Source organism: Notolepis coatsorum (genome assembly GCF_963971535.1).
Source record: "Notolepis coatsorum genome assembly, chromosome: 3".
NCBI lineage: Eukaryota > Metazoa > Chordata > Actinopteri > Aulopiformes > Paralepididae > Notolepis > Notolepis coatsorum.
In genome coordinates, this window is record NC_140167.1 from 212,088,055 (window position 1) to 212,115,858 (window position 27,804).

Here is a 27,804-nt window from a genome sequence, read left to right on the forward strand (position 1 = left end):
GTGTATCAGGATGTAGATATTATACTATATACATTTTAAATAACAAAGATCCTATGTACAGTTCCAAAATAAAGTATGTGTGTAATGAGTAATATGCAAGTAAGTTCCGTCTGTGTCTCTCTGTGGAATGCTGCCCCCTCCTCCATTACCCGTCGTGACACATTTCAGAATCAACTGAAATCCTGATCCTCAACTCCCCCCCCCCCACCCTCACCCCTGCTGCTCAGACGTATGGTGTTCCTCATGACACCGAGCCACCAGGTAGGAAACACAGCGGGAACAACAGAACATGAACACTAGATCCCACGGCCCGGAAGGACGCTTCTGGTTGACCGAGCTGCAAAGCCGTGTATCATCATAAAAGACTTGCCTCTTACTTTAACCCCTAACCTTAACCACTCCCACCACCCTGGCCATGGGACCTAGATACTACCTTAACCACTCCCACCACCCTGAACAGCGTTTTTGTGTAATTCAATAAACACGTTGTAATTTTTTGCCTGATTATCGGATCTTCCTGAAATCGTTGTTTGGCATTGCACTTCAACGGGCGGGCGGGGTCAGTAGTCCAAACCATCCCTACAAGCGTGTGTTTTGCTGGAGTGTTTAGGACTAGGGGTGCACGATATTGATTTTTTGACCCCGATATCGATACCGATAACTTTCTGCTCCTCAAGGTCGATACCGATAACTGTCAGGATCCTAGGCCCGGTCCTGGCTGGACTGGGCAGGATGGTAACATTGGGCAGTACCCTCCACCTAACTTTGGGCAATGCCCTCTATCTGACATTGGCCCTCGGCCTGACATTGGCGCCCTACCACCCTCTAGTGGTGACAAACAATCGGTGCGCTCCAGTACACTGGACATCCTGACTACTGTGATAACAATAATTAATATTATGATTAATGTGGTGTCATGGTGTGTACTGTTGTTGACTTTCCCTTCCCTTGTGTGATGTGGTGTACTGTTGGGTTGTTAGGAGTTGCTTTTGTGTTTAGTTGTTCTTTGCTTATTGTCTAGGTGTTGTTTGTGATTCTGTGATTGGCCAGGTGTTCTTAATTGTTAATTAGTTGGGGTATATAGGGTTCTGTCTGTCCTCCCTTCTGTGTGGCGACATTCCTCCAGTTACCCCCTGTTCCTCCACGTCGTGTCGCACCGTTCTCCCTCTAGTAAGTCTTAGTGTTTGTTGTTTTGTATTGTGAAGTTTGTTATTTAGTTTCTGTATTTTCCCTGTATTGCACTGGATTCTACAGTAAACACCCTTCTCCAAGCTTCACTCCTCGCCTCTGCCTCCTCCATTCTTTCCCTTTCTGTATTATTGCATTCTACCTAACCCCATCGTGACAGAATGTCGCCACCAACATTAACGAATGCAGCAGGAAAGGCAAGCGATACCATCACCGTTGTCCTGGCCCTGATGGCCGGTGACATGAAGAGTTACTCACTGGCCAAATGGGGGTTCCTACTCGACCAGATCGACCAGGTCGCCACTGAGAATCCGACACTGCAGACGGCGATGTGGGAGATGGCTGGACATGTTGCTGTCCTCATGGAGAAGCATAAGCCGAAGGCTAGGTTAGCTAGCCTGCCGACTGTTCTCAGGCTTACGGTCAGCCTAGATCCTCCCACAGCCGCTGAGGTTGCTCGGATGTCCATCGCCGGTCGGACGTCCACAGCTAACCTAGCTCCGCCGGTTAGCTTCGTGCCAATAGCTGACCGGCCATCCCCAGTTAGCACAGCTCCTCCTGTTAGCTCCGCCACTATAGATGGCCAGACGTCCCCAGTTGGTACAGCTCTACCCGTTAGCTCCGCTCATACAGCTAACCAGACGTCCACAGCTAACATAGCTCCGCCGATTAGCTTTGTGTCAATAGCTAACCAGCCACTCCCAGCTAACCTAGCTCCGCCCGTTAGCTTCGTGTCAATAGCTAACCAGCCACTCCCAGCTAACCTAGCTCCGCCCGTTAGCTTCGTTTCAATAGCTAACCGGCCGTTTCCAGCTAGCACAGTCTCCACTGCCAGACTAGGCTCCAGGTTCAGGGTGAGCCTAGTATCTGAGACAGACCAGATGTCTCCAGCTAGCACAGTCTCCACTGCCAGACTAGGCTCCAGGTTCAGGGTGAGCCTAGTACCGGAGACGGACCAGATGTCCCAAGCTAGCCAGGCATTCCCAGCTAGCACAGTTCTCACAGGGAGTCCAGGGCTCACAGTTATCCTAGCCCCTGAGGCTAGTATGGCTAACAAGGCCTCCACAGCTGTTCCGGCTTCCACGCCCGAGACAGCTAACCAGACTTCCACAGCTAACATAGCTCCGCCGGTTAGCTTTGTGTCAATAGCTAACCAGCCACTCCCAGCTAACATAGCTCCGCCCGTTAGCTCCGTCCCAATAGCTAACCGGCCGTCCTCAGTTAGCACAGCTCCGCCTGTTAGCCCCGCTACAGTAGCTAACCAGACGCCCACTGCCAACCTAGGCTCCAGGTTCAGGGTGAGCCTGGTAGCGGAGACAGACCAGATGTCTCCAGCTAGCACAGTCTCCACTGCCAGACTAGGCTCCAGGTTTAGGGTGAGCCTAGTACCTGAGACGGACCAGATGTCCCAAGCTAGCCAGGCATTTTCAGCTAGCACAGTTCCCACAGTGAGTCCAGGGCCCACAGTTAGCCTAGCCCCCGAGGCTAGTATGGCTAGTAAGGCCTCCACAGCTGGTCCAGCTTCCACGCCCAGTCCAGCCTCTGCTCTGGGTCCTGGCTCCTCATCCCCGGATCCTACACCACGCCTCGCCGCCGAGACCGATCCGGTCTCCACGCCCTGCCCGGCCTCTCCACCTGGTCCGGCTGCCGTGCCGGCTCCCGGCTCTTCGACGGATCCTGGCTCCCCGTCTGGTCCAGTTCTGCGCCGTGATAGGCGTCCTGGTCCTCGCCGTGGCCTCCGCCGGGGTCTTCGCCGGGGCCTGCGTGGGATCCTGCTCCGGGGGTCGTCGCCGCCGCACCTCCATTCCGGCTCTCCTGAACCGGTCCCTAGTCCGGCGGCTGGAGGGCCTCTCGTCCGGGATCCGGCTCCAGGGTCCAGCTCCCCTTCCCGGGCTTCTACACCTGTACCCACCCCCCCTCGTCGGGCCTCGCTTCCCAGGTCCAGCCCTCCTCGTCGGGCCTCGGTTCTCAGGTTCTGCCCCCCTCCCCGGGGCTCGGTGCCCATCCCCACCCCCCCTCGTCGGACCTCTGTTCCCAGGTCCAGTCCTCCTCCCCGGGCCTCTGTTCCCGTCCCCACCCCCCCTCTCCGGGCATCTGCGCCCGTTTTCTACCCCCCTGGCTGCTATGCCCCTCCTGGGTTTTTCGTTCAGCCTCCTGGTCCCTCGTCTTCGGGTCCTCTCCCTGGGTCCTCTCCTGGGTTCCGGCTTCCTCCCTCACCTGCTTATGGACGTTGTTTTCGGGTGTCTGGAAGCCACCCGTTGAGGGGGGGGTACTGTCAGGATCCTAGGCCCGGTCCTGGCTGGACTGGGCAGGATGGTAACATTGGGCAGTACCCTCCACCTAACTTTGGGCAATGCCCTCTATCTGACATTGGCCCTCGGCCTGACATTGGCGCCCTACCACCCTCTAGTGGTGACAAACAATCGGTGCGCTCCAGTACACTGGACATCCTGACTACTGTGATAACAATAATTAATAGTATGATTAATGTGGTGTCATGGTGTGTACTGTTGTTGACTTTCCCTTCCCTTGTGTGATGTGGTGTACTGTTGGGTTGTTAGGAGTTGCTTTTGTGTTTAGTTGTTCTTTGCTTATTGTCTAGGTGTTGTTTGTGATTCTGTGATTGGCCAGGTGTTCTTAATTGTTAATTAGTTGGGGTATATAGGGTTCTGTCTGTCCTCCCTTCTGTGTGGCGACATTCCTCCAGTTACCCCCTGTTCCTCCACGTCGTGTCGCACCGTTCTCCCTCTAGTAAGTCTTAGTGTTTGTTGTTTTGTATTGTGAAGTTTGTTATTTAGTTTCTGTATTTTCCCTGTATTGCACTGGATTCTACAGTAAACACCCTTCTCCAAGCTTCACTCCTTGCCTCTGCCTCCTCCATTCTTTCCCTTTCTGTATTATTGCATTCTACCTAACCCCATCGTGACAGATAACCGATATATATATATATTTATTGTATTATAATTTAACCAGATTTATCATGACATGAGCGTTACTACTATGAACAAAACAAAGCCAAGAGAACAGTTTTGACTCTTCAAATAAAGTGACTATATTTATTTTTCCAAATAAATATAATTTGAGTCAATCACAAAATTCACAATCCGTCAATGTCATTAACAATGTGTTTCCAATGAGTGAACTAAAAACCAACAGGTATTGTGCTTTGTCAGTAGGGATGGGTACCGGTCACATTTGAACCGATACGGTACCGGTACCTGTGAATCGATACCGGTACCCAACGGTACCTTTTTTTGGTACTTTAGTCTCTAAAAATGTAATATGCCGACCTCAGTTGTAAAAAAAAAATCCAAACTTTAAATAACCACATCTTCGACAGTTTTCGGCTTGCCATTGCCCCGACTGCTTTGTTGTTGAATCAAGTCAAATCCTAAGTAAGCATATATTGTGCGTGTGAACGTTGACATGAAAATAAAAAAGTTTAAAAAAAAAAATTGTATCGGGTTTATCTGGATGACGTCATAATTGCTGATATTGGCCCGACCCGATAATTATCGTGCATCCCTATTTCGGACCCACCCCCACGCCGCAGCTCGGCAGGGAAAATAAACGAACCCGTTTCTAACGGGGTGCAACAATGCCGGAAGGCGCTAGAGGGCGGTATAAAAGACCGTCTGCCAGCTCAGACACACTCAGAACAGTATGCACAAGGTGCCCCGCTGAATTATGAATGGCAATAGCTAATAAAAGAAATACCGTGACAGAACCGTAGATCTACGTTTTCGGCAACCAATGTGTTAACTTATACAAAAGCAAAGACAGAAAATGATGTATATCTTCAGAGTGTCTCTCCATTTATTTAACTTGACTAATCAACACAGGCAACAGTCTTGAGTCTTCCGTCAACAACATGGCGGCTCGGCTGGTCCTACACTCCTGACTTCAGGGCCACGTTATCCATGTGAGTGTTGGCAGGACTTATCTTATTTGGAATATAATGTCTAAGCAATAGTAGCCTAATTTTCAATAAAAACATATTATAAATCTACATGCCTTGATAATGGCATTCTTTTATATAGGCTTTCAATTGTTTTGAAGCTCAATAAACACAGAGGATATTCAACCAGAATGTCTCCCATTTTGTCCAGGACATTGAAATCTTCCAGGACACATCGATCGGCACCAATTTCTTTCTTTGCGGAAACCCCCCTGCAGACCCCTGGCCAGGAATTGTGCCCCTGTGTCTCTGGAGAAACTACTCTGGATACAGTCAAGTCAAGTGTCCACGATTTGAGAGTTTGAAACAAACAGACTGAACTCTACGATAGGGATGCACCGCTCTGACTTTTTTGTGTTATCATTGGAACTCATTCTGAGACCCCGAGAGTGCAATGCCGGCCGAATCCTGCTAGGTGGCAGACCCTTTGAAACCTTATTTCACACTGTGTGTTACATTTTATATGGTCTGGGCGGAGAATTTGGACCCCGGCAAGTGAAACGCTTCATTCGAGCACCTTGGAACGCGTCCAGCACACATGATGCATATTTTGTACCATTTCATGTCAGGGACCCGATGGACCTCAATAGTCAATACTGGAAATTGCGATCAGACAATTGGAATATTCATTTTGGAATAACTCCTAGCAAAGGTAAGGACTATATTATGACATCAATCCTACTTTGATCCTACAGTGATTTCACATCGATTGCAACGATCAACGTATGTAGTATTCAATACGTATGCCGTTGCTGACGAGCAGAGCATCACAAAATGACCCCCCCCCCTTTGATGCCTTCATGATGAAGCATAATACCTATTATATACCTTTGATTTGGAAATAATATGCACATAGCGCTCCATAACTCAGCTTCCAGGAATTAGCCTGGATCACTCTGAAACTATACAATATTCACCACGGGATAACACGCGAACGTATACATGAAGAAATGTACATATTGGACTACAAATAGTGTCTGTCAAATGAGCCGGACTATTTTCTCCATAGCTATAGTATATTATAGAATATACAATAGATCCGCAAAGATCGTTAAATGTCGTGAAAATAGGGAATGGAAAGCTGGCGCTAGTGAGCAGAGATGGGGCGTGGCTATGCCGTTGAATGAGTTAAGTGACCTCAGTCCTTCATTTGTTTACAATACTGACAGGCAGATGAGGTGACCTCAGTCTTTTATCTGTTCCTCACTGTCTGTGGCAGTGGGGTGGTTCTGGTATCGGAGATGCTTGACACGGTTTGCTCTTTGATTGATTTGTCTGTGATCTCCAGAACATGGCGCTGTCGTCCCTCCTGGTGGTGCTTCAAGGTGACTCATCTCCTGAGGATCAGCGCGTGTCGTCTGCAGAGAGGATCGTCACGCAACTTTGGTCACGCATGTGTCCCAGCCAGGTGAGGCGGTGTACACACACACACACACACACACACACACACACACACACACACACACACACACACACACACACACACACACACGCACACACAAAGACAACACATGCACACAAAGACAACACATGCACACAACACGTACACACAAAGACAACACATGCACATAACACATGCACACACACACAAAGACAACGCATGCACATAACACACACACACACACACACAAAGACAACACATGCACATAACACACGCACACACACACAAAGACAACACATGCACATAACACACACACACACACACAAAGACAACACATGCACACAAAGACAACACATGCACACAACACGTGCACACAAAGACAACACATGCACACAGGCACGTGCACATACATATTTACGTGCATGCACAACTCTTTATTCTCTTCAGGTGCAGACCTACCCTGTTCTTCAGTGTACTCTGCGACTACTCCTGTCAATGTCGGCTGCCTTGGTGGAAAGCATCAAACCTCCGGTCATTTGCCAGGTATCTCACCTGCTGCCTTGTCTTTCAGTTCTCCTGTAGACAGACCAAGACTAGGAGAGAGTACTGCAGTATTGTTTGACTACTGTGTGCTGCTGTCTGTGCTGCAGGCTCTGCTGTGTGTGGGAGCTCTGGTGTCAGAGAGGTGTCCTGATGATGTGCTCCTTGCTGCCCTGGAGTTCCTGGCCTCCCTGGGGAAGGTCTTCATACCTCATGATAGCCAGGTATGTTGAGGACTCTGCTTCTCATATTGTACAGTAGCCTCTCATGTTGTACAGTAGCTTCTCATATCGTACAGTAGCTTCTCATATCGTACAGTAGCTTCTCATATTGTACAGTAGCTTCTCATATTGTACGGTAGCTTCTCATATCGTACAGTAGCCTCTCATGTTGTACAGTAGCTTCTCATATCGTACAGTAGCTTCTCATATCGTACAGTAGCTTCTCATATTGTACAGTAGCTTCTCATATTGTACGGTAGCTTCTCATATTGTACAGTAGCTTCTCATATTGTACGGTAGCTTCTCATATCGTACAGTAGCTTCTCATATTGTACAGTAGCTTCTCATATTGTACGGTAACTTCTCATATTGTACAGTAGCTTCTCATATTGTACAGTAGCTTCTCATATTGTACAGTAGCTTCTCATATTGTACAGTAACTTCTCATATTGTACGGTAGCTTCTCATATTGTACAGTAGCTTCTCATATTGTACGGTAACTTCTCATTGTACAGTAGCTTCTCATATTGTACAGTAGCTTCTCATATTGTACAGTAGCTTCTCATATTGTACAGTAGCTTCTCATATTGTACAGTAGCTTCTCATATTGCACGGGAGGGTGTGATTACAGAGGTATTTAAATCTTAGCCGCGTTTAGTGCACTTAGTATTAATACATGACTTTTAGACTGTGTTGAGCCCTGGTGGTGGCTATCGATTCCTGGGGCAACATCAAGGTGGTTGACCACTAATCAACCCATCTGGGTGGTAAAAAGTGGAAAACCGTTATGTTAGCCAAATTGAAAATAGTGCTTTAATGAACCCTCACACCAACCCATGGTCTCTCATCCCACCTACTCTCAGGTCACGCCAATACTGAGCGTGTCTGACTCCCACCTAAACATATGACGTATAATATCACACCGGTTAGGGTACCTTATGTATACTGCACCTGTGTATACCGTATACTTTACTAACACAGCGGTGGCCTAATGGTTAGAGAAGCGGGTTTGTGACCGGAAGGTCGCCGGTTCGATCCACGGGACCGGCAGGAAAAATCTGCCACTGAAGTGCCCTTGAGCAAGGCACTTAACCCCCAACTGCTCCAGTGGAGTTGCTCAGTGGCCAATGGTGTCAGACTGTGGTTGTATGAATGGAACTGTGTGAATGTGAAGCAGGGCGTAGCTGAAAAAGAGCATCTCTGCTCAGCGAACCTACCCTGGGTAAATAAAGGTTAAACAAAAACAAAAACAAAGATTCTAGTGGTTATTGTAACCATTTTTATCGTAATGTATAATATAACTGATAGGGCATATTACAGACCCTCATCTGCACCTTTGATCACACTGCCTACTTGCTCATATGCTTATATTCAGAGTTAATTATATTGTTTACACGGCCTATTATTACTTTCTACTGTACTATAATTGTATTGCCTGTATTTATATCTTCTATTACCCTGCCCATACCTGCACCTCCCTCCCCCATGCTGCTATGATGCCTGTATTTCCCCAAGGGGATCAATAAAGGAATATCTAATCTTAACTTAAAACTGTTATGTTAGCCTATACCAAATTGAAATAATGCTTTAATGAACCCTCACACCAACCCATGGTCTCATCGCACCTACTCTCAGGTCATGACTTATAGTTATCTACTCTATGTGTCTTTGTCCCACAGAACCAGGTGCTGCCCAGGGTGAGTGGTCTGTTTGGAGCCCTGCTAGCAGAGAGGTCATGGCTGCTCCACCAGCACGCTCTGGAGGCCTTCGCACACTTTGCAGAGGTAGGCCGAGAGAGATCACCTGTCCTACGTATACAGTGTTTAATAAGAGGCACCGTCCACTGGGCTGTTTCCCCCCTCCCCTTTTACTCAGGGGTGTAAAAAGTACCCAGAAATTATACCTAAGTGAAAGTATGGGTACCATCTCAAAATCTTTTTTCATTATTTTAATCTATTTTATTTTTTATGTTCTTCCATTTCATTGGTTGTTTTATTAATTTTAATTGTTTTATTCATTAAACTTTTTGTCTTTATCTCCTGTAGCACTTTGAGATTTTTACAAATGTAAAGTGCGGTACAAATTGAATTTATTATTATTATTATTATTATTATTATTATTATTAAGTACTAAAAAGTTACAGTAAAAACTTTTTTATTCCGGGGCAATGAAATGTTCCGTTTCATCTTCATCACTCGTACTATCGTTTGTGGCCATCTTCTGTAGCTTGTCACTCTGACTGTCTATTCTTCTGATAGCAGGTGTTTAATCAAAGGTCCCCGCTTTCTCTTGCACAAGGACCAATCAGCATGGGTATGGGCGGGTTAATTTTCCATTGATGGGGATTTGATTGGCTGTTTTTAAATAAAGTGCGGTTGCAGGATTAATAACGTTAACGTTAGTTCGGCCAGAGAAACAAATATACTAATTAAAATTGTTGGACCTGCGAGATTTGTACTTTGTAGGTCTGCATTTTAAATGTAAGGAGTAAAAAGTATGTTTTTTTTCTCTGAAATATAATTGAGTAAAAGTTCAAACCTAATAATACTCGAGTAAAGTACAAATCCCCCAAAACTGTACTTTTTACAATACTTAAGTACTTTACACCCCTGCTTTTAATACAGGTGTCCCTGAAACAAAACCATGAGTGAATGATACATTTGTAACACAGCAGGGTCATTTCAATAGGCTGTGTGACTTTCCTCTCAGTTTAGTGTAGTGGACACAATTAAACAGCAATACAAATGAATGTGTTTCAGAACTTTTGATTTCATCAGCATTTTGATGGCCATGTTCTGAAACATTGTTTCACTGCTGTCTGCATTGAATTCAACTTTCTCTTGAGTGCTGGTTGTGTTTGCGGTCCCAGAACCCACCTCACCCCTGCCCACTTTGACAACCTAGGATGGCTTAGAGTAGACGACAGAGTACAGCAACTTGCAATGGGCCTGGTCTACAAGATACACTATACGACCGGGGTACCCATGTACATGTCAAAATACTTCCCAAAGGTCAGTGAATACCACAACCACTACACCAGAGGAAGCTCAACAAATCATGTAAAACCCAGATTCGGCTCAAACAAGGGACTAAACACGTTTCGCAATTATGCCACAACAATGTGGAACGCCCTACCCAAAGCTGTAAAGGAATGTGAATCACTACCCACATTCAAAACCGCTCTTAAAGAGCACCTACGGGAGGCTGCAATTCGAAACTGGCCACCGTAAATGCCCAAAACCCCCACCACCTCCTAATAGACAGTCTCCTCCCCACCGCATGTATATATTTCTCTCCCACCCACCCACCCCCTCCTAATGTACAGTCCCCTCCCCATCATATATACTCTGTCAGGATCTAGGGGTAACAGTACTGTATATTTGAATACCGTTTATGTCACAAATTTATCAGTACTAAATACCTATATGTCCCTATGCCATAAATGTCATGTATGTTGTGTATGTCATAAATGTCTATATGAATTGAAAATGGGGGACCCTGATGGAAACAAGACAAACGTCTTTCTCAGGTCTGCATCCCCTTAACAATTGTATGTATTGAGCCGTACTATATTGTACCCATTCTGCAATCTGTTAAATAAAGTTTTCATTCATTCATTCACTCTTTTTAGGTGTCTTGATGTAAGATGTAAAGCCCTATGAATGTTTTTCCCCCATGCTGTTTTAGTTGACAAATCATGAGGAGGTGATCTCCCAGAGCTTGTCTGTAGACGACACCAAAAGCAAAGTGGTCAGTTTCCTCAGCAAGGTAAGGAATGCCAGAATATATTATAATAATCTAGCTTGATTGATTGATTGATTGATTGATTGATTGATTGATTGATTGATTGATTGATTGATTGATTGATTGATTGATTGATTGATTGATTGAAAATGTTATTAACAGATTGCAGAATGGGTACAATACAGTATGGCTCAATACAAACAATTGTTAAGGGGATGCAGACCAGAGAAAGACTTTCGTCTTGTTTACATCAGGGTCCCCCATTTTCAATTCATCATAACATATATTACATACACATGACATACAGATACAGTACTGGTAAGAGACGTAGGGAGAAACGGGGACAATATTACTTTTTAATGTAATGTTTTCTTGCAGACTACTGGTGCACAGGAAGTGATGAAGACACGACTAGAAAGGCTCAAAATGGAGACGCCAGTTTTTGCGGAACACAATGAGAGGCTGGAGAGTAATAAGGAAGCTGCTTCCAAGATGTCTGCAGCTGAGGTCAACGCTGACTCAGAGGTGAGAGTGGCACACAGCCGGGTCAGCGCTGACTCGGGACGTGAGCCAGTACTGTCATGAATAATAATCAGTGTATGTTTAGTGCCTTTCTATTAGGGGTGGGGCCGGGTTATAACATAATAAATTAACTAATATCTAGTTTTCAGTTTCCAGTCTTGATACGATTTAAACTTGAACGTGATGTTAGAATTGTTAGCTCACTAGCTCCCAGATTGACCCAGATTAGCCAAGCACACAAACACAATATACAAGCTTTGTAACATGAAGGTTAATAGCAATCTAGAATCTAATCTATTGAATTGCCTAGTAATGGTAAGATGTTTTTATTTGTGTTTCTTCTTAAATTAATACATCTTAAAATATAAGGTTTAAAATCAAATTGTAGCCCCAAGAATCAAAATCAAATTAAATAGTGATTCCCCAAAATGTCCACCTCTCCTGTCTATTTATTTACAAACTGTATTACAACATGTAACACAGTTTAGACACTGTGGGCACAATACCAATGATTAAACAGTACTGTGTAATAGGGTTAGGGTTAAGTACTGTGTAATAGGGAATATTGTTTGGAATGTTAATTACGGTATAGCAATACTTTTCACTGTACTTTAAGGCATTTGAAGCCCTTGGATATTTAAAAATATGATGTTTAAAAAGTGAAATAAGTCATTCTTAAAATACTTTGAATTCCATTTAGTAATGGTTTCATGAAGTTTGACTCATGAGTAAAAATATAAATTATTTTGACATTTTATTGCCCATATAAATAGTATTTCAACTCTTTACTGTGGTCAAATTATATTATAGTATGGAATTTCAATACTCAAGGTATTGCACACAATTCAGAATCACAATAGTATTGTGATACTATCTTACAAGGAGCTCCTAATATTTTCCTGATTGGAAGGTGCTATATCTGAGATTTATATAGCAATAAAGAACTATATGCTATGTAAAAACATAGTGGAGTAATGGTGTCCTGAGCAGCGAATGAAGTCACACTCCCTCTGTGTGTGTGTTTGTTGTTATTCCAGCGTCTCTGTTCTTCTTTGTTCTGTTTCGGTAGCTGAGCTGGCTGCGTGTGCTTGTTTAGTATATGCATGTATGCGTGCATGTATCCCCTCGCTACACCTGATTAGATAAACGTGCTGCTAGTTGATTGGTCCCCGTTTCTCAGCTCCGTTTTCAAAAAGAAAACGGCGGCTTGTTTACTCATCAAATATCTTTATTTTTTTTTACCTAAAATGTTTCAGACAACATTTTATGCGGGAAATAGGACACACAATTGCTGGATGTTGATTCATATTTAACACTTTAATCGCAGATGACGTGTTTAGACGTCATTCCTAGCCATGCTCATTCTGCCGAAGACGCCGTAACTCGTCTTTGATATCAATATTTCAAAAATCTGTGATCGAAATCATATTTCCCCTCCGGGGCCCTGAGATGTACTGCAAAGCTCCACTCAACTCTCTAGCGGTTCAAGAGCGCCATCTGGTGGCCGATCGGCAGATCGCCAACAGGAAATGACTCATCGAACCGGAAGTGTTCATCCATATGTCGTCCGGGCACTCGCTATCGTTAGAGAGACTCCATCTTGACACAGTGAACATCGATCGGTGCAAATAACTCGAAAAAACAACATGATTTGGACGTATATACTATTATACAACCTGGAAATGGATCGGGCATTTCTCCATCCCATAATAGAAAAAATTCTGTTCCACGCTCATCTGCCAGCGGCGTGAGGAAGCCACGGTGAGTTGCAGCGTTATATTCTAACGTGTTCCATATAAACTGCTATGATGACCATATGACCCACACTGGATGAATCATCTAACGCTGCCCACGGAATTATAAACGACCCCCCGCCCATCCGGTCATCATCAGATGATACGTAGTAACTTCTAGAACTACGTGCAGTTGAAATTTTTTATTGGCACAGATCGCTATCAAACTGTATTTCATCATGCATATAATGCATTTAGGGCTATAAATCACGTTCTGAAGAAAGCTGCAGAAAACGATAAAAACATACTTATACTTTAGACCGTATTTTAGTATGAATATGTGAATGAAAAAGTATAACATTGATACACCCTGAACAATACATATAGGACCGTGAATGGGCCATGATAATGTCAATTTAGCAATACAATTTAAAAAGTTATAGCCCTGCAAAGAAGGGGAACTTCTCCATAGACAAATAGAGATGGCGAAGGATGGTAAATTATGAATTTTAACCATGGCGATCAAAGTGTTAATCTACAACTGACCTTTTGAAGCATATAATCCACCCAAAGCATAGAAGCATAGACTGCATGCGCCCTTTGTTTTGGTCTGAGATGCCAGTGCTCTACTGCCATCTAGTGGCTGAATCTGCTATTACAGCTCCTTTAACTGGAAGATATGGCTCCTCTGGTGACACATGGTCTGGGAGTGTGACACCATTATTCCACTATGTCTTTACTTAGCAAATAGTTCTTTATTGCTATATAAATCTCAGATATAGCACCTTCCAAGCAGGTAAATATTAGGAGCTCCTCATAAGATAGTATCACAATACTATTGTGATTCTGAATTGTGTGCAATACCTTGAGTATTGAAATTCCATACTAAATGGTGCATTTATATATAGTGCTTTTATCCAAAGCGCTTTATAATTATGTTCCTCACATTCACACACCGATGGCGGAGGCAACCATGTAGGGTGCTGCCAACCTCCTTATCAGGAGCTAAGTGTAGTTGCTCAAGGACACTTCGACACGCTGCCCAGGAGGAGTGGGAATCGAACCGGGAACCTCCCAATTACCAGACGACTGCTCTAGCTTCTGAGCCACTGTCGCCCCCTCAGATGAATGAATGACGTTGCTTCACACTAGAATAGGGATGCTCCGATATTGATATCGGATATCGGCCCCGATATGACTAAAATAGCTAGATCGGGTATTGGAGACTATTATAAAAATAATAATAATAATAAATAAAAAAAATTATAATTATTATTATTATACTTCTTTTTTTGTTATTTAATTTTAATAATGAACAATTCAGTACATTTATATCTGTTAATTTGTTACATTTTGTTTCACTAAGTTAGGAAAGTCGTGATGTTGCCTTGCACAAAAGAATGATCCCAGTCTCTTCATTGAATGTGGATCGGTACTCAGTATCGGCCGATACCCAAAGCCCAGGTATCGGGACTGAAAAAGTCGGATCGGTGCATCCCTACACTAGAATACTAGTGTAATACTAGAATATAATTTGACCACAGTAAAGAGTTGAAATACTATCTATATGGGAAATCAAATGTAAAAATAAATGTTTTACGAGTAAAACCTGATGAAACCATCGCTTGATGGAATTCAAAGTCTTTTAAGAATGACTTTTGGTATCATCAGATACCAAATTCATCGACTATGCCTTAGTTGTGACAGTAAGCAGTTACTTCCAAGGAAAGATGGATGATTTCTCATGTCTTGTGATGATAACAATACATGTCTCCCTTGCAGCCAAAAAAAATCTAACCCTAACTAACCATACTGTCATGCACTTGTCCTAATATACTAACCTACACTGTAGCACTCAACACTTTGATGAACATTGTTACTCAGCTGATAGAGTTGTGCTCTTCCTGATGGCTTGTCGTACAGAACTTGTAAGTCGCTTTGGATAAAAGCGTCAGCTAAATGACTAAATGTAAAAATGTTTGAAAAGAGCTCGCCAGGAGACCAGTGTGGAGGAGGAGTACAGGCGCTACGTCGAGACAGCTGAGAGCGCTCTGAAGGCCCTACAGGCTCTCACTGAGAGCAGCACCAACACAATGGTCCCACCTCCACCATGGCTGGCATCTAGACTACTGGAGCTGCAGACTCTAATCTCCCAGATCAGCACGGTCCAACCCACCACCAGCTAGCAGCTCTATGGTCCAACCAGCTAGCAGCTCTACGGTCCAACCCACCACCAGCTAGCAGCTCTACGGTCCAACCAGCTAGCAGCTCTACGGTCCAACCCACCACCAGCTAGCAGCTCTACGGTCCAACCCACCACCAGCTAGCAGCTCTACGGTCCAACCAGCTAGCAGCTCTACGGTCCAACCCACCACCAGCTAGCAGCTCTACGGTCCAACCCACCACCAGCTAGCAGCTCTACGGTCCAACCCACCACCAGCTAGCAGCTCTACGGTCCAACCCACCACCAGCTAGCAGCTCTACGGTCCAACCAGCTAGCAGCTAGCAGCTCTACGGTCCAACCCACCACCAGCTAGCAGCTCTACGGTCCAACCCACCACCAGCTAGCAGCTCTACGGTCCAACCCACCACCAGCTAGCAGCTCTACGGTCCAACCAGCTAGCAGCTAGCAGCTCTACGGTCCAACCCACCACCAGCTAGCAGCTCTACGGTCCAACCCACCACCAGCTAGCAGCTCTACGGTCCAACCCACCACCAGCTAGCAGCTCTATGGTCCAACCCACCACCAGCTAGCAGCTCTATGGTCCAACCCACCACCAGCTAGCAGCTCTACGGTCCAACCAGCTAGCAGCTCTACGGTCCAACCCACCACCAGCTAGCAGCTCTACGGTCCAACCCACCACCAGCTAGCAGCTCTACGGTCCAACCCACCACCAGCTAGCAGCTCTACGGTCCAACCCACCACCAGCTAGCAGCTCTATGGTCCAACCAGCTAGCAGCTCTACGGTCCAACCCACCACCAGCTAGCAGCTCTACGGTCCAACCCACCACCAGCTAGCAGCTCTATGGTCCAACCCACCACCAGCTAGCAGCTCTACGGTCCAACCCACCACCAGCTAGCAGCTCTACGGTCCAACCCACCACCAGCTAGCAGCTTCACGGTCCAACCCACCACCAGCTAGCAGCTCTACGGTCCAACCCACCACCAGCTAGCAGCTCTACGGTCCAACCCACCACCAGCTAGCAGCTCTACGGTCCAACCCACCACCAGCTAGCAGCTTCACGGTCCAACCCACCACCAGCTAGCAGCTCTACGGTCCAACCCACCACCAGCTAGCAGCTCTACGGTCCAACCAGCTAGCAGCTCTACGGTCCAACCCACCACCAGCTAGCAGCTCTACGGTCCAACCCACCACCAGCTAGCAGCTCTACGGTCCAACCAGCTAGCAGCTCTACGGTCCAACCCACCACCAGCTAGCAGCTCTATGGTCCAACCCACCACCAGCTAGCAGCTCTACGGTCCAACCCACCACCAGCTAGCAGCTCTACGGTCCAACCCACCACCAGCTAGCAGCTCTACGGTCCAACCCACCACCAGCTAGCAGCTTCACGGTCCAACCCACCACCAGCTAGCAGCTCTACGGTCCAACCCACCACCAGCTAGCAGCTCTACGGTCCAACCAGCTAGCAGCTCTACGGTCCAACCCACCACCAGCTAGCAGCTCTACGGTCCAACCCACCACCAGCTAGCAGCTCTACGGTCCAACCCACCACCAGCTAGCAGCTCTACGGTCCAACCCACCACCAGCTAGCAGCTCTACGGTCCAACCAGCTAGCAGCTCTACGGTCCAACCCACCACCAGCTAGCAGCTCTACGGTCCAACCAGCTAGCAGCTAGCAGCTCTACGGTCCAACCCACCACCAGCTAGCAGCTCTATGGTCCAACCCACCACCAGCTAGCAGCTCTACGGTCCAACCCACCACCAGCTAGCAGCTCTACGGTCCAACCCACCACCAGCTAGCAGCTCTACGGTCCAACCCACCACCAGCTAGCAGCTCTATGGTCCAACCCACCACCAGCTAGCAGCTCTACGGTCCAACCCACCACCAGCTAGCAGCTCTATGGTCCAACCCACCACCAGCTAGCAGCTCTACGGTCCAACCAGCTAGCAGCTCTACGGTCCAACCCACCACCAGCTAGCAGCTCTATGGTCCAACCCACCACCAGCTAGCAGCTCTATGGTCCAACCCACCACCAGCTAGCAGCTCTATGGTCCAACCCACCACCAGCTAGCAGCTCTACGGTCCAACCAGCTAGCAGCTCTACGGTCCAACCCACCACCAGCTAGCAGCTCTATGGTCCAACCCACCACCAGCTAGCAGCTCTACGGTCCAACCCACCACCAGCTAGCAGCTTGGACTCTCTTTACTTTCCTTGTGTGTGTATATACCGTTACCATTTTTGACATTTGCGTTTATCTTTTTATTAGTATGGTTTATCATTAGTTCTCGACTGCAAATTGTTTATTAAACTTTACCTTTTTTTTTATACTGAAGTCATTTTCTCAATGTGCCCATATACCACAACAATTACAAATTGATTGTTGGGTTGAAAGAAGCACAGCCAAACATAAATACAGGCCAGGGACTGTAGACCATGTAAACTACTGTAGCCATCCTCACCAGGGCCCTCATTCATCAACGTGTTCTACGCACAGATCTGTGCTTACCCTGTGCGTACGATCATTTCTAAGCAAAGAGTGGGATTCATCAATTTCGATTTGAACTTGACTCCGTGCTTACATCTACGCACAGGTCGGACCTGGCGTACCTCGCGCCCAGTGGTAGAATATCGTTACTACGCATAAGCACTCCTCAGTCCTGCATTAGTTTCAAGGCGGAAATAAGCTTCCGTGCATTAGTGTTCAACTTCTGTATGACCCGTAATTCATTATAGTTCATTGTAAAATAGCGACAGTAGTGTAATTATAACGGGCTCACACGCGAACAAGAGGTTGGCCTGCTTGTTTGGCACGGGGGGGCAGACGCAAAACACCAACCTCCAAACGCGATTAGATATTGTTTCAAATAAAAAGCAAATTATTTTGTGTGTCATGTTTCCAAATAAGATTGGTCACGAAATGCTTTCTACTTCAATTTGTTGGTTAGAATAGATGACCTCCGTTGAAACTTCACTGAGACTAACAGTCTATTTGTGAGCTCCCGCACAGATGTGATGATAATAATAATAATAACAATAATAATAATAGCTTCATTTTATATAGCGCCTTTCAAGAGACCCAAGGTCGCTTTACATAGATAGGGGGGGGGGAATAACAAAGTAACAAACATAGTGGACAGACACACAACATATATATATGATGATGGAATTCATTCAAGATCCTCTCCACCCTCGGGTCTTTGCCACCGCGGCACGGTCCATCGTGATATTGGAGATGGATCGACCAATAGACTGTTACTGTAGCTGTCAAAGCTCCATCACAAATGCAGTTGTGTGAATAGAAAGGGATTCCACTCAGTCAATGTTGCAATGCGCATTTGCCTGATACATGTTATTGCTGGATGCCGGGAGGAAGGCGATGCTGAATGTTTTCAATTCATTAAATAAAACTGATACTTTTTGCAAGGGTTTACTGACTGTCATACAAATGATCAACCAACTACATACTGTAACTTTTCAGTGCACGTTCTTATTTACATTGTGACAACAGCCTTGTGAGTTCCCGCAGTGACCCGCACACAGACATGATGGAATTCAAGTTCATGTTTGTATTGATCACATATAGGCAGGCTACACATGGCGTACCTGCTACATCATACATGGCAGTAAGATTCATTGTTCTTGTATAGCTCTCGTATTATTGTTTATGTAGGCTACCCAATACTGACATCAAAATGGATTGTAGTATGCCTCTAGAAATCATATGCAGCAGGTAGAAAATTGACGGGAGATCCATCGCGATTTGGAATCAAATTGAGGAGAACTTTAATCCCTGGGTATTAATCAAACAACACAGGAAAAGGCAGTCATATTCCAGCGCGGTCTTTATTAGCCGACAACAAAATAGATGCCTCTAAAAATCATATAGCCAATCGAACACAACTAATAAAGGCATTCATATTACAGCACGGTTATAATGACAGACAACCAACGCCAAACAGTGGTCAACGAACGGTCTTTATTAGTATTTTGAGCTGTCCAGGCAGAATTGCAGCAATGGTCTTAGGGAGCCGTTGATATCTGACATCACCGTTTACAAATCCGCCTTTTATTTATCCCATAATACGCGATAGTGTCTTCTTGGTTCGACAGCAGTGAATTCTCCGTGGAGTTTCTCGGAGTACCGCTCGGGTCAGTCCATTATTTCACATCCCATGGGGGGGGTTTCCTCACTTTCATGACCATATATGGATAATCATGCACGAGCATTGACGGTAGAACAAAGTTCTACGGAGGAGCGTAGAGCCTGCGTACGCACCGTGTGATGAATCCCGACTTCCCTGTGCGTACACTAGTTCTACATTCCGTGCTTACGTGTGGAAATAGAACATATTCTACGTCCACGTTGATGAATGAGGGCCCTGGTCCTTCTCAATTCATTGATGCTGGTAAACCAGGATGAATTTCAGGACGTTAGTAATAAACTCCCCCATTGTTCTACCATTGACACCCACATTGGAGTTCGGATGGAAGCTTTTCGCATCGTGCAAGACAAATACTGCTCATCTTGTACGACCATAGTGGTAGGAGTGAGAAACGTTGACAACGTGTCTGGGTCAGCTGGAAAATTTCTGTCAAACGGAACCAGAAAATATATAATAACGAGGCCATGTTTGATATGATAAAACCTTTATTTCACCAGCAACCTGAAAGCTACAAATAAATTATTTCGATCTCTATTTCACATTCATTCAAAGTGCCATCCTCCCATAAAACCAATCCTCATCACGTTTTGAACAAGTCACGGTGTCCATCCAGATGGTTATGCCAGTAGTATGGCACAGTAAGAACTAGATCAGAAGAGGCCATTGGACCATATTCACACCGGCCATTTTGCTCTTATGTCATGGTTGAGATTCCTTTCCACCCTGCGACCACCTGTGGGAACAGGGTGGAAAGGAATCTCAACCTGAGCATGACATAAGAGCAGAATGGCTGCCGTGTGAATATGGTCAATTCACTGAAGATCAGGGTCCTAATTTATTATCTACTCATTTCTTCAGAGATTTGGGCATTTTTTACCCTGGTGGTTTTTAGGGGGGCCATGTTGTTTAGTATTGTTGATCATTTGGAACCAAACCATGTTTCTTCAACTAGTGTACCACTGAGCTCTTCTGACCAGTCCAGGCTCTCCAGTTCTAGGTTAAAGGCCTCGCTAGAGTAGGTTTTGAGGTCTCTAGATGTGACTGTTTTGTGACAGCCGGCCTTTTGTTTTAGCTTTTTGTGGGTACACAATATCATATAATTAACCAATCTGGAGTTTATCTGAATGCAATTGTAGAAGGGTGGATTATCCCTGCTTGTGGGAGTAGTAGTACACAGACACTGGGTAGTAGGATACTATAGAATTGGACCTATATGTACCCCCGTCTTTGGCCCGGAACGTCGTTCTGGAGGGCTCGCAGCAGGAGTGGATGGGGCCCAGGATTTACTAACCTGGGGACTGGTACTCTGGTCTCCCTCGCCTTCCAAGGCGGTCAGCAGTAGCTCCCCACACACTCTCACTTCCCCCAGTACCTCCGACAGCCCTCCCACACCCAGTGACTGTCAGTTCAATAGTATTATTGGGCTTCCCTTTAAGCAGTACCCTTCCTTGACCACCTGTATAGACCCTTCAAATGCTATTCTGTGAATGGGGTGTAAGGGTTAAATAATTATGCAGTCACAATATTTACCCAGGGGTTAGAATAGCAAATGGAAGAAACAGACACACAGACAGTGCTCCCAATAAGGTCTACTTTATATAGAAGCCTGGGCAGGTTATCAGTTACAGATAATACTTCCAATTTATTCATACATGGCACCGGGTGCTCTCACTGATAATGTAGGGGAAACTATTCCCACCATAGGCACCACGTGCTCAATACATTAATAACACCCCGCTTGTACTAGGGGAGACCCAGGCATAAAGTAGAGAAACATTGGGAATTCAAATAACAAGAATAACAAAATACCAAAAGAAAACCAAGTAAATGTGGGCCCACGTTACCAAAATAAAACCTACACTAAAGCCGGCTTAAATTGTTTGGGGTACCCCTTAGACACTGGTTGTTAGCGTTCACTTGAATGGACGTTGATGTTGATACACGAGGTACCGTTAGTACTTAGCCAAGATGGCAGACCCACTCTTATCACCTCTCGTCCAGGTGACAAGATGGCGTCGGCGATCCCGCGAGCACAGCCAGCGGGCTGGGCGAACAGCATGGGCAGTGGTTAGCTGGAGGAGCGTGCTGTGATGGCGACCTCTGCTGGTGGGAAGAGGCGTCCTCTGTAACGTCTGGGGGACGTCCACTGCTGGCTGTTGCTTGCTGCTGTCGCGCGAGCTAATACTGTTGCTACCCTAAACACAGCTAAGCTTCGGGTCTGGATGCACCCTCCTGCTATATCGGTTGTACTACTAACGCAACGTGGCTGACTATACCACCGGTCTTCAGCGCCGCGCGCCCGGTAGTCTACTGGAGTCAGACGGAGCCGTTAGCAGCATGCTAATACACCGCACACTTACTACTATAACCCGGTTAACTATAGACGTTAGTCCCGTTAACTCTAGACGTTAGTCCTTAGTTCTGTATCGCTTACTAACACACTATCGCTGGTACTTCTAGGATAACCTGTCAACTAGCAAGTACTTCTCATCATCCGTTGCTCGTTCCAACGGGGCTCTCCTCATAACTTCTCCAACGGGGCTCTTCCAGAGCACACGCCCGCTGTGACTGCGACTGTTCACGGTCAAGTCCACTGCCGAAAAGAGCTTCCTGGTCCTTTCGCCCCCAGGTAACTCCCTCTTCCTCATTGCTTTCCTCTCTCCTCCGCTCCACCTGCCACCACTGCCACTCCGCCCCCTGCTGGCAACCTCCACTGATCCCACTCTAGGACCGCTCCAGAAAGGGAAAAGTGGTGAATCTCGCCTAGGGCGCCAAATGTGCTAGGTCCGCCCACACACACACACACACACACACTTCAGAAACAAACATAGTATCAATGAGAGCATCAATAATACATATATATATATATATATATATATATATATATATATATATATATATATATATATATATATATATTTTATGGGCCCCCCCCAGTGCTGGGCCCTTGGAATCATCCTAAGCCTAACCCTAACCCTCTTCCCACCTTGGGAACCATTTTCTGAGATGGAGCTATAGTGAAATGTATGACTAGACCAAAGGTTCTTTGTACGAGTTCCATGGGAATAGATTGCTGTGCGATAACTCAATAATAATGAAACTAAATAAGCTTGGTGCCTATTTATTGTATTTATTGTTTTTAGTGTTAACCCCATAGAACCGTCGGACGTCCTCACAATTCAGCTGAAATGACTGTCCCCCCTCCTTTTTCCTCCGATTTTCTCCCATCCCAATGTTAGTCGTTATGCCAATTCCCAATCCCCTTCCTGGTCGCGTGTTGCTTTTTAACAGCGGAGCAGTGCAAGAATGTGACAATTTGACCATGTGACCGCGGCAACGCGGGAGAGCGGCAGTGCGGAAATAGGCTGTCTCTAAGACAAACTCTAACCTTAACCAGCTCCTTAACAGCGCCTAAACTTAACCGTTCTAACCTTAACCAACTCCGAAACAATGCCTAACCTTAACCTTAACCTTAACCATGCCTAACCTTAACCTTAACCATAGAAAGAATATTGCCATTCTCTAAGACAAACTCTAACCTTAACCAGCTCCTTAACAGCGCCTAAACTTAACCGTTCTAACCTTAACCAACTCCGAAACAATGCCTAACCTTAACCTTAACCTTAACCATGCCTAACCTTAACCGGCGAAAGAATACATGTTAAAAAAAAAATCACGTTAAAAAAAGAAAAATTGATGGGATTCGAACTTGTCAACAATGAACCGCAGGACCGCAGGACCGCTGCGTTGCCAGGTGAGCTGAGCGCCGAATGAAAATCATGGCGGATTAGGGCGGTTACATAATGCCGCAAGCTCTGCCGAGCTCTGCCGCTCCGCTCTGCGGTTGCCGCGTCTGCCGCGGGGCGTGTCGCAGCCAATCAGGGAAAACGCGGAAGCAACGGCAGCACTGCTCCGCTGTTATTAAGCAATAAGCTTCCTGGTCGCTGCGCACCTACCCCCCACAGTCGGTCTGGGAGAGTGGAGGCTATCACATGCTTCCTCCGACACACGTCTAGCCAATCAACCGCTTCTTTTCACCTGGCAGCGCAGACTCTCACTGAGAGGGTGTAACGTGTGGAAGGTCACACTACCCCCCTTAGATCCTATCCACGCTGAGCAGGCGCCCTGACCGAACTGTAGGAGTCGCTGTTTACAACGACCAGGACCCACCCCGCCAGCTTTCCCACCCTCTAATACTGCCAATTGTATTATTGTGAACGACCAGCCAAGCTGGTGACAACGGCGGGAGCTGGATTCGAACAGGAGAATCCAGCGTCTCCAGCGTTGGTGACGAACGCAATCTCCGCTACGCCACCTGACCGCCCCCTGGTGCAATTTCTTTTATATATTGAGAAACAAAAGGAAATCACATGGTCATGGAAAAGCTGGAAAATACATATTTAGGCTAATTGCAGGCCTGAACAATGTATGGAAAATTATACATGTCCAAATAGTTTTGGAAATGTGTTCATACTCTTGTTTTCACAAGGTCAAATAATAAATGTCAAGCTTGACTGCTGGTAGATCTTATCTTTTTGAAGGAATAACAACCCAGATAACATATTTCCCGAGTGATTGTTGGAGCTGTTCAAAATAAATATTGGGACATTCAAATCAACTATTCAATGTTAAATGTATGAACTGAACATAGACATTGGCTATTTGTCATATGGAACAGTCACGGAAAAGTAGGAACCCTGAACTGATTTATTTTCTTTTTTTCTTTAGGTGGCGCACAGAATCTTCCATTCTGTCAAATGAAGTCCTTTCTTGCAGATGCTATTCTTAAAATAATTAATTATATCCTATATGAGAACAGGGTCATTTTAAAAGATGTGTGTGTGGGTCTGTTGTAACTTAACTGTATGTATATCTATTAATGTGAATACATTGTAAATTAAATGTTCAAGCAGCGTGATTTGTTTGTCGGCATTCACTAAATGGTCATGACTGTGTGTTTTTGTCTATTACATTTAAACACTGGAAAACTACTGTGAATAAAACATGAGGGATTTGTAGAGATTTCCGAAAATGCCTCCATGTGAAGTTTTACACAAAAACACATACCCCCAATTTTTTAAGATTATTCACAACTACTAGTAATTTACTTTTGAATGAGATGCTACTATCTTATTAGACTTCCAGGTCAGTAGATGGCGCTCCTGCGCTCCTGTTACTGATAGAGGAAGAAGTCCAATAGTCTTGTCTTGGGTCCAAAGCACGCGCAGAATCAACGCTGCCAGCAGAGCAAGGCTGAATAAAGAACGTCATTCTCCATCATTCATCACAGGTATAAAATAATTATCTAAAACATTATTAAAGCTGTTTAAAAGCGAATGTGAACTGTCGGTGACATGTTATGTAAGGTTTTGAGTGTGTACATGAACATGTTTGCACGTTTGGACGAGTAGTTTTAACTTTGGTCAAGCTGAATTGGCTAACTGCTGAATAATGGCTAACTGCTAGCTAGCTGTTTTCATAGTGTTACACCGACGGTCCCGTGGGCGTGTAACTGTTCCGCAACAGTAAGTGACTTCCGGGGTAGGCCTGATTGGCCCCGACAGGCACGTGACGCGGCAAACTCAGGACGCGCAACGAAGCTGCTGAGAGCTGTCGCGCGGAAATAGGCTGTCTATTGCCATTCTCTAACACAAACTCTAACCTTAACCAGCTCCTTAACAGCGCCTAAACTTAACCGTTCTAACCTTAACCAACTCCGAAACAATGCCTAACCTTAACCTTAACCATGCCTAACCTTAACCATAGAAAGAATATTGCCATTCTCTAAGACAAACTCTAACCTTAACCAGCTCCTTAACAGCGCCTAAACTTAACCGTTCTAACCTTAACCAACTCCGAAACAATGCCTAACCTTAACCTTAACCTTAACCATGCCTAACCTTAACCGGCGAAAGAATACACGTTAAAAAAAAATCACGTTAAAAAAAAAAGATTTGATGGGATTCGAACTCACCAACAACGGACCGCAGGATCGCAGGACCGCTGGTCTGCCAGGTGAGCTGAAGCGCCGAATGAAAGTCATGGTGTATTTGGACGGTTACGTAATTCCGCAAGCTCTGCGGCTCGGCTCCGCGGAGCGTGCCGCGCGGCAGAGAAAGTTGCGCGTCACGTGCCTGTCGGGGCCAATCAGGCCTACCCCGGAAGTAACTTACTGTTGCGGATAAGCTATAAGCGTCCCGTGGTGCTTGTGCGCGTGCGTGCATGTGTACGTGCATGTGTACGTGAGCGTGTTACTGTTGCAGCAATGGCATTTGCTAAGATTAGCTAAACTAAGCTAAGGTTATGAATGTAATCATATTCAATGAACTATTGGGTTTTTTGTACATTGAATGTGATTGTTCTGACTACAGGATTAGATATTAACTACGTTTGTATTTGTAAGTAAGAATATAGATGGAATTTAATGCCAAAACTTAAATGTTTTATTGTTTTGCACATTATTTCGTTTTATAATACATTTGAAGATTGTATCTTTTATTTTTTTTTGATCAAGTTTTTTTTTTATTTGAAGATACAATTTTACAGTTGGGCCCACATGGGCCAAAAGAAAAGAAAAAGTAAAAATAAAGCCCTCCCTCCCTCCCCTCCCCCCACCCCAGGGGCGTGATTACGAAACCTAGCCGCATTTCTCGGAGACGCTCTCTGATTGGCCGACGCCTGTTTCTACACTGGTTAAGCTTAGGCACTCTTTCGAAGTTGGTTAAGGTTAGAGTTTGTCTTAGAGCATGGCGATAGAACGCCAGGTAGTTTGCAGGCTGTTTGACGTGGAAATGAACAAAGACACAGCTCGTCACGGATTGGGCAAAGGCGTCAGTGGCAAATCAGAGAGCGTCAGTCAGTGCCAATCAGAGAGCGTCTCCGAGAAATGCAGCTAGGTTTCGTAATCACGCACCCCAGGGCTGTATGTTTTTTTGCACATATCACTGGTGCTACAGAGGTTGATCGTTTTGTAGCACAGGCCAAAATCTTGTAGCACAAGTATAAAACGTGTTATATTTGTAACAGTCACAAATGTGCCTATTGTATTTGTGTTATTTAGTTGCAGTGCCATGTTTGGCTGTCATTTTCATGCTGACAAGTTGACGTCACACAGCCAGACACGTTACGTGTAAGGAATTATGGGATTTGGTGTTGGGTGTATGGACTCTACTAGGGGTGGGAATCACCAGTTTCATCACGATATGATATCGATTCTTTGGACAACGATACGATATTTGCCGATATCACAAAGTCTGCCACGATACGATACGATTCGATTCAGGTGCCTGCGATCGATATGAGACGATATTATATGCCCATTTAACACAATCAGTAACATTTAGATCAACTCAAAAAAGGCAACGGAAATATCATTTGACATTTTTATTTTTGACCTCTTCCAGACTTAAAAAAATAAATGTATCTACTTCTTCTCCCATTTTCTATTTTTCTCCCATCCCAATTTCGTATTGTTCAATTCTACCCTCCCCTGTCTCGAACGTTGTTAGGCCATGCCTCCCACAGGTCGGCTGCAATGTGGACCAAGCCTTGCAATCACCTGTCCCCTCCGGTACACGAGGCAGCTGTCGCATCTTTTCACCTGAACAGCACAATCTCTCAGCTGCGAGGGTCTGCGTGGGAGGGACACGCCGCCCTCGTTGCTAACTTATTCTGCTGCGCAGGCGCACCAACCGACCTGTAGGAGTCGCTGTCCACAACGTCCGATCCCCACCCACCCCCTAATACTGCCAATTGTATTAGTATGAACGACCAGCCAAGCTGGTAGAAACGCCGAGAGCTGGGCTCGAACCCAGCATCTCCTGCGAGCGCCTTAGCCGCCCGTGACCTCTTCCAGACTTTTAAAGGAAAAACAATCTATTGTTTTTAATACAAATAGACCTCCTGTTCACTGTAAAGTGCCACGTTTTGATATATTGAGCTTTAAACTTTAAGTAAATTTTTTTGGAACTCACAACACGCAACCTAAAACCCCTTTCTCTCCCAAACCGTTCCTGCAATTGTTTTATGTTGCACGATGATCATGAATACATTTATTATGTATTGTATTTTTTATGTTTAAATATCAACATTATCTGTCCACCCTCAGTACATTTACTATCAATATAATATACTCGTCTGACTTCATCTGATCTTTTCAAACGCACACAC

General features: G+C 45.4%; 1 protein-coding gene across 1 annotated transcript in view; it reads left to right on the forward strand.

The window, feature by feature from the left end:
- The window catches only part of LOC311224617 (FIGNL1-interacting regulator of recombination and mitosis-like), a 31,641-nt gene extending 7,156 nt beyond the window's left edge, over positions 1 to 24,485 (forward strand). Inside the window, exons 3-9 of the mRNA XM_084309658.1 lie at positions 6,435 to 6,554; positions 6,975 to 7,070; positions 7,178 to 7,291; positions 8,968 to 9,072; positions 10,976 to 11,056; positions 11,411 to 11,557; positions 24,364 to 24,485. Coding sequence (XP_084165784.1) covers positions 6,438 to 6,554; positions 6,975 to 7,070; positions 7,178 to 7,291; positions 8,968 to 9,072; positions 10,976 to 11,056; positions 11,411 to 11,557; positions 24,364 to 24,396 — 693 coding nt within the window. The 5' untranslated portion in view covers positions 6,435 to 6,437 and the 3' untranslated portion in view covers positions 24,397 to 24,485. The remainder of the gene's footprint in view (positions 1 to 6,434; positions 6,555 to 6,974; positions 7,071 to 7,177; positions 7,292 to 8,967; positions 9,073 to 10,975; positions 11,057 to 11,410; positions 11,558 to 24,363) is intronic.
- Positions 24,486 to 27,804: the final 3,319 nt, after the last annotated feature.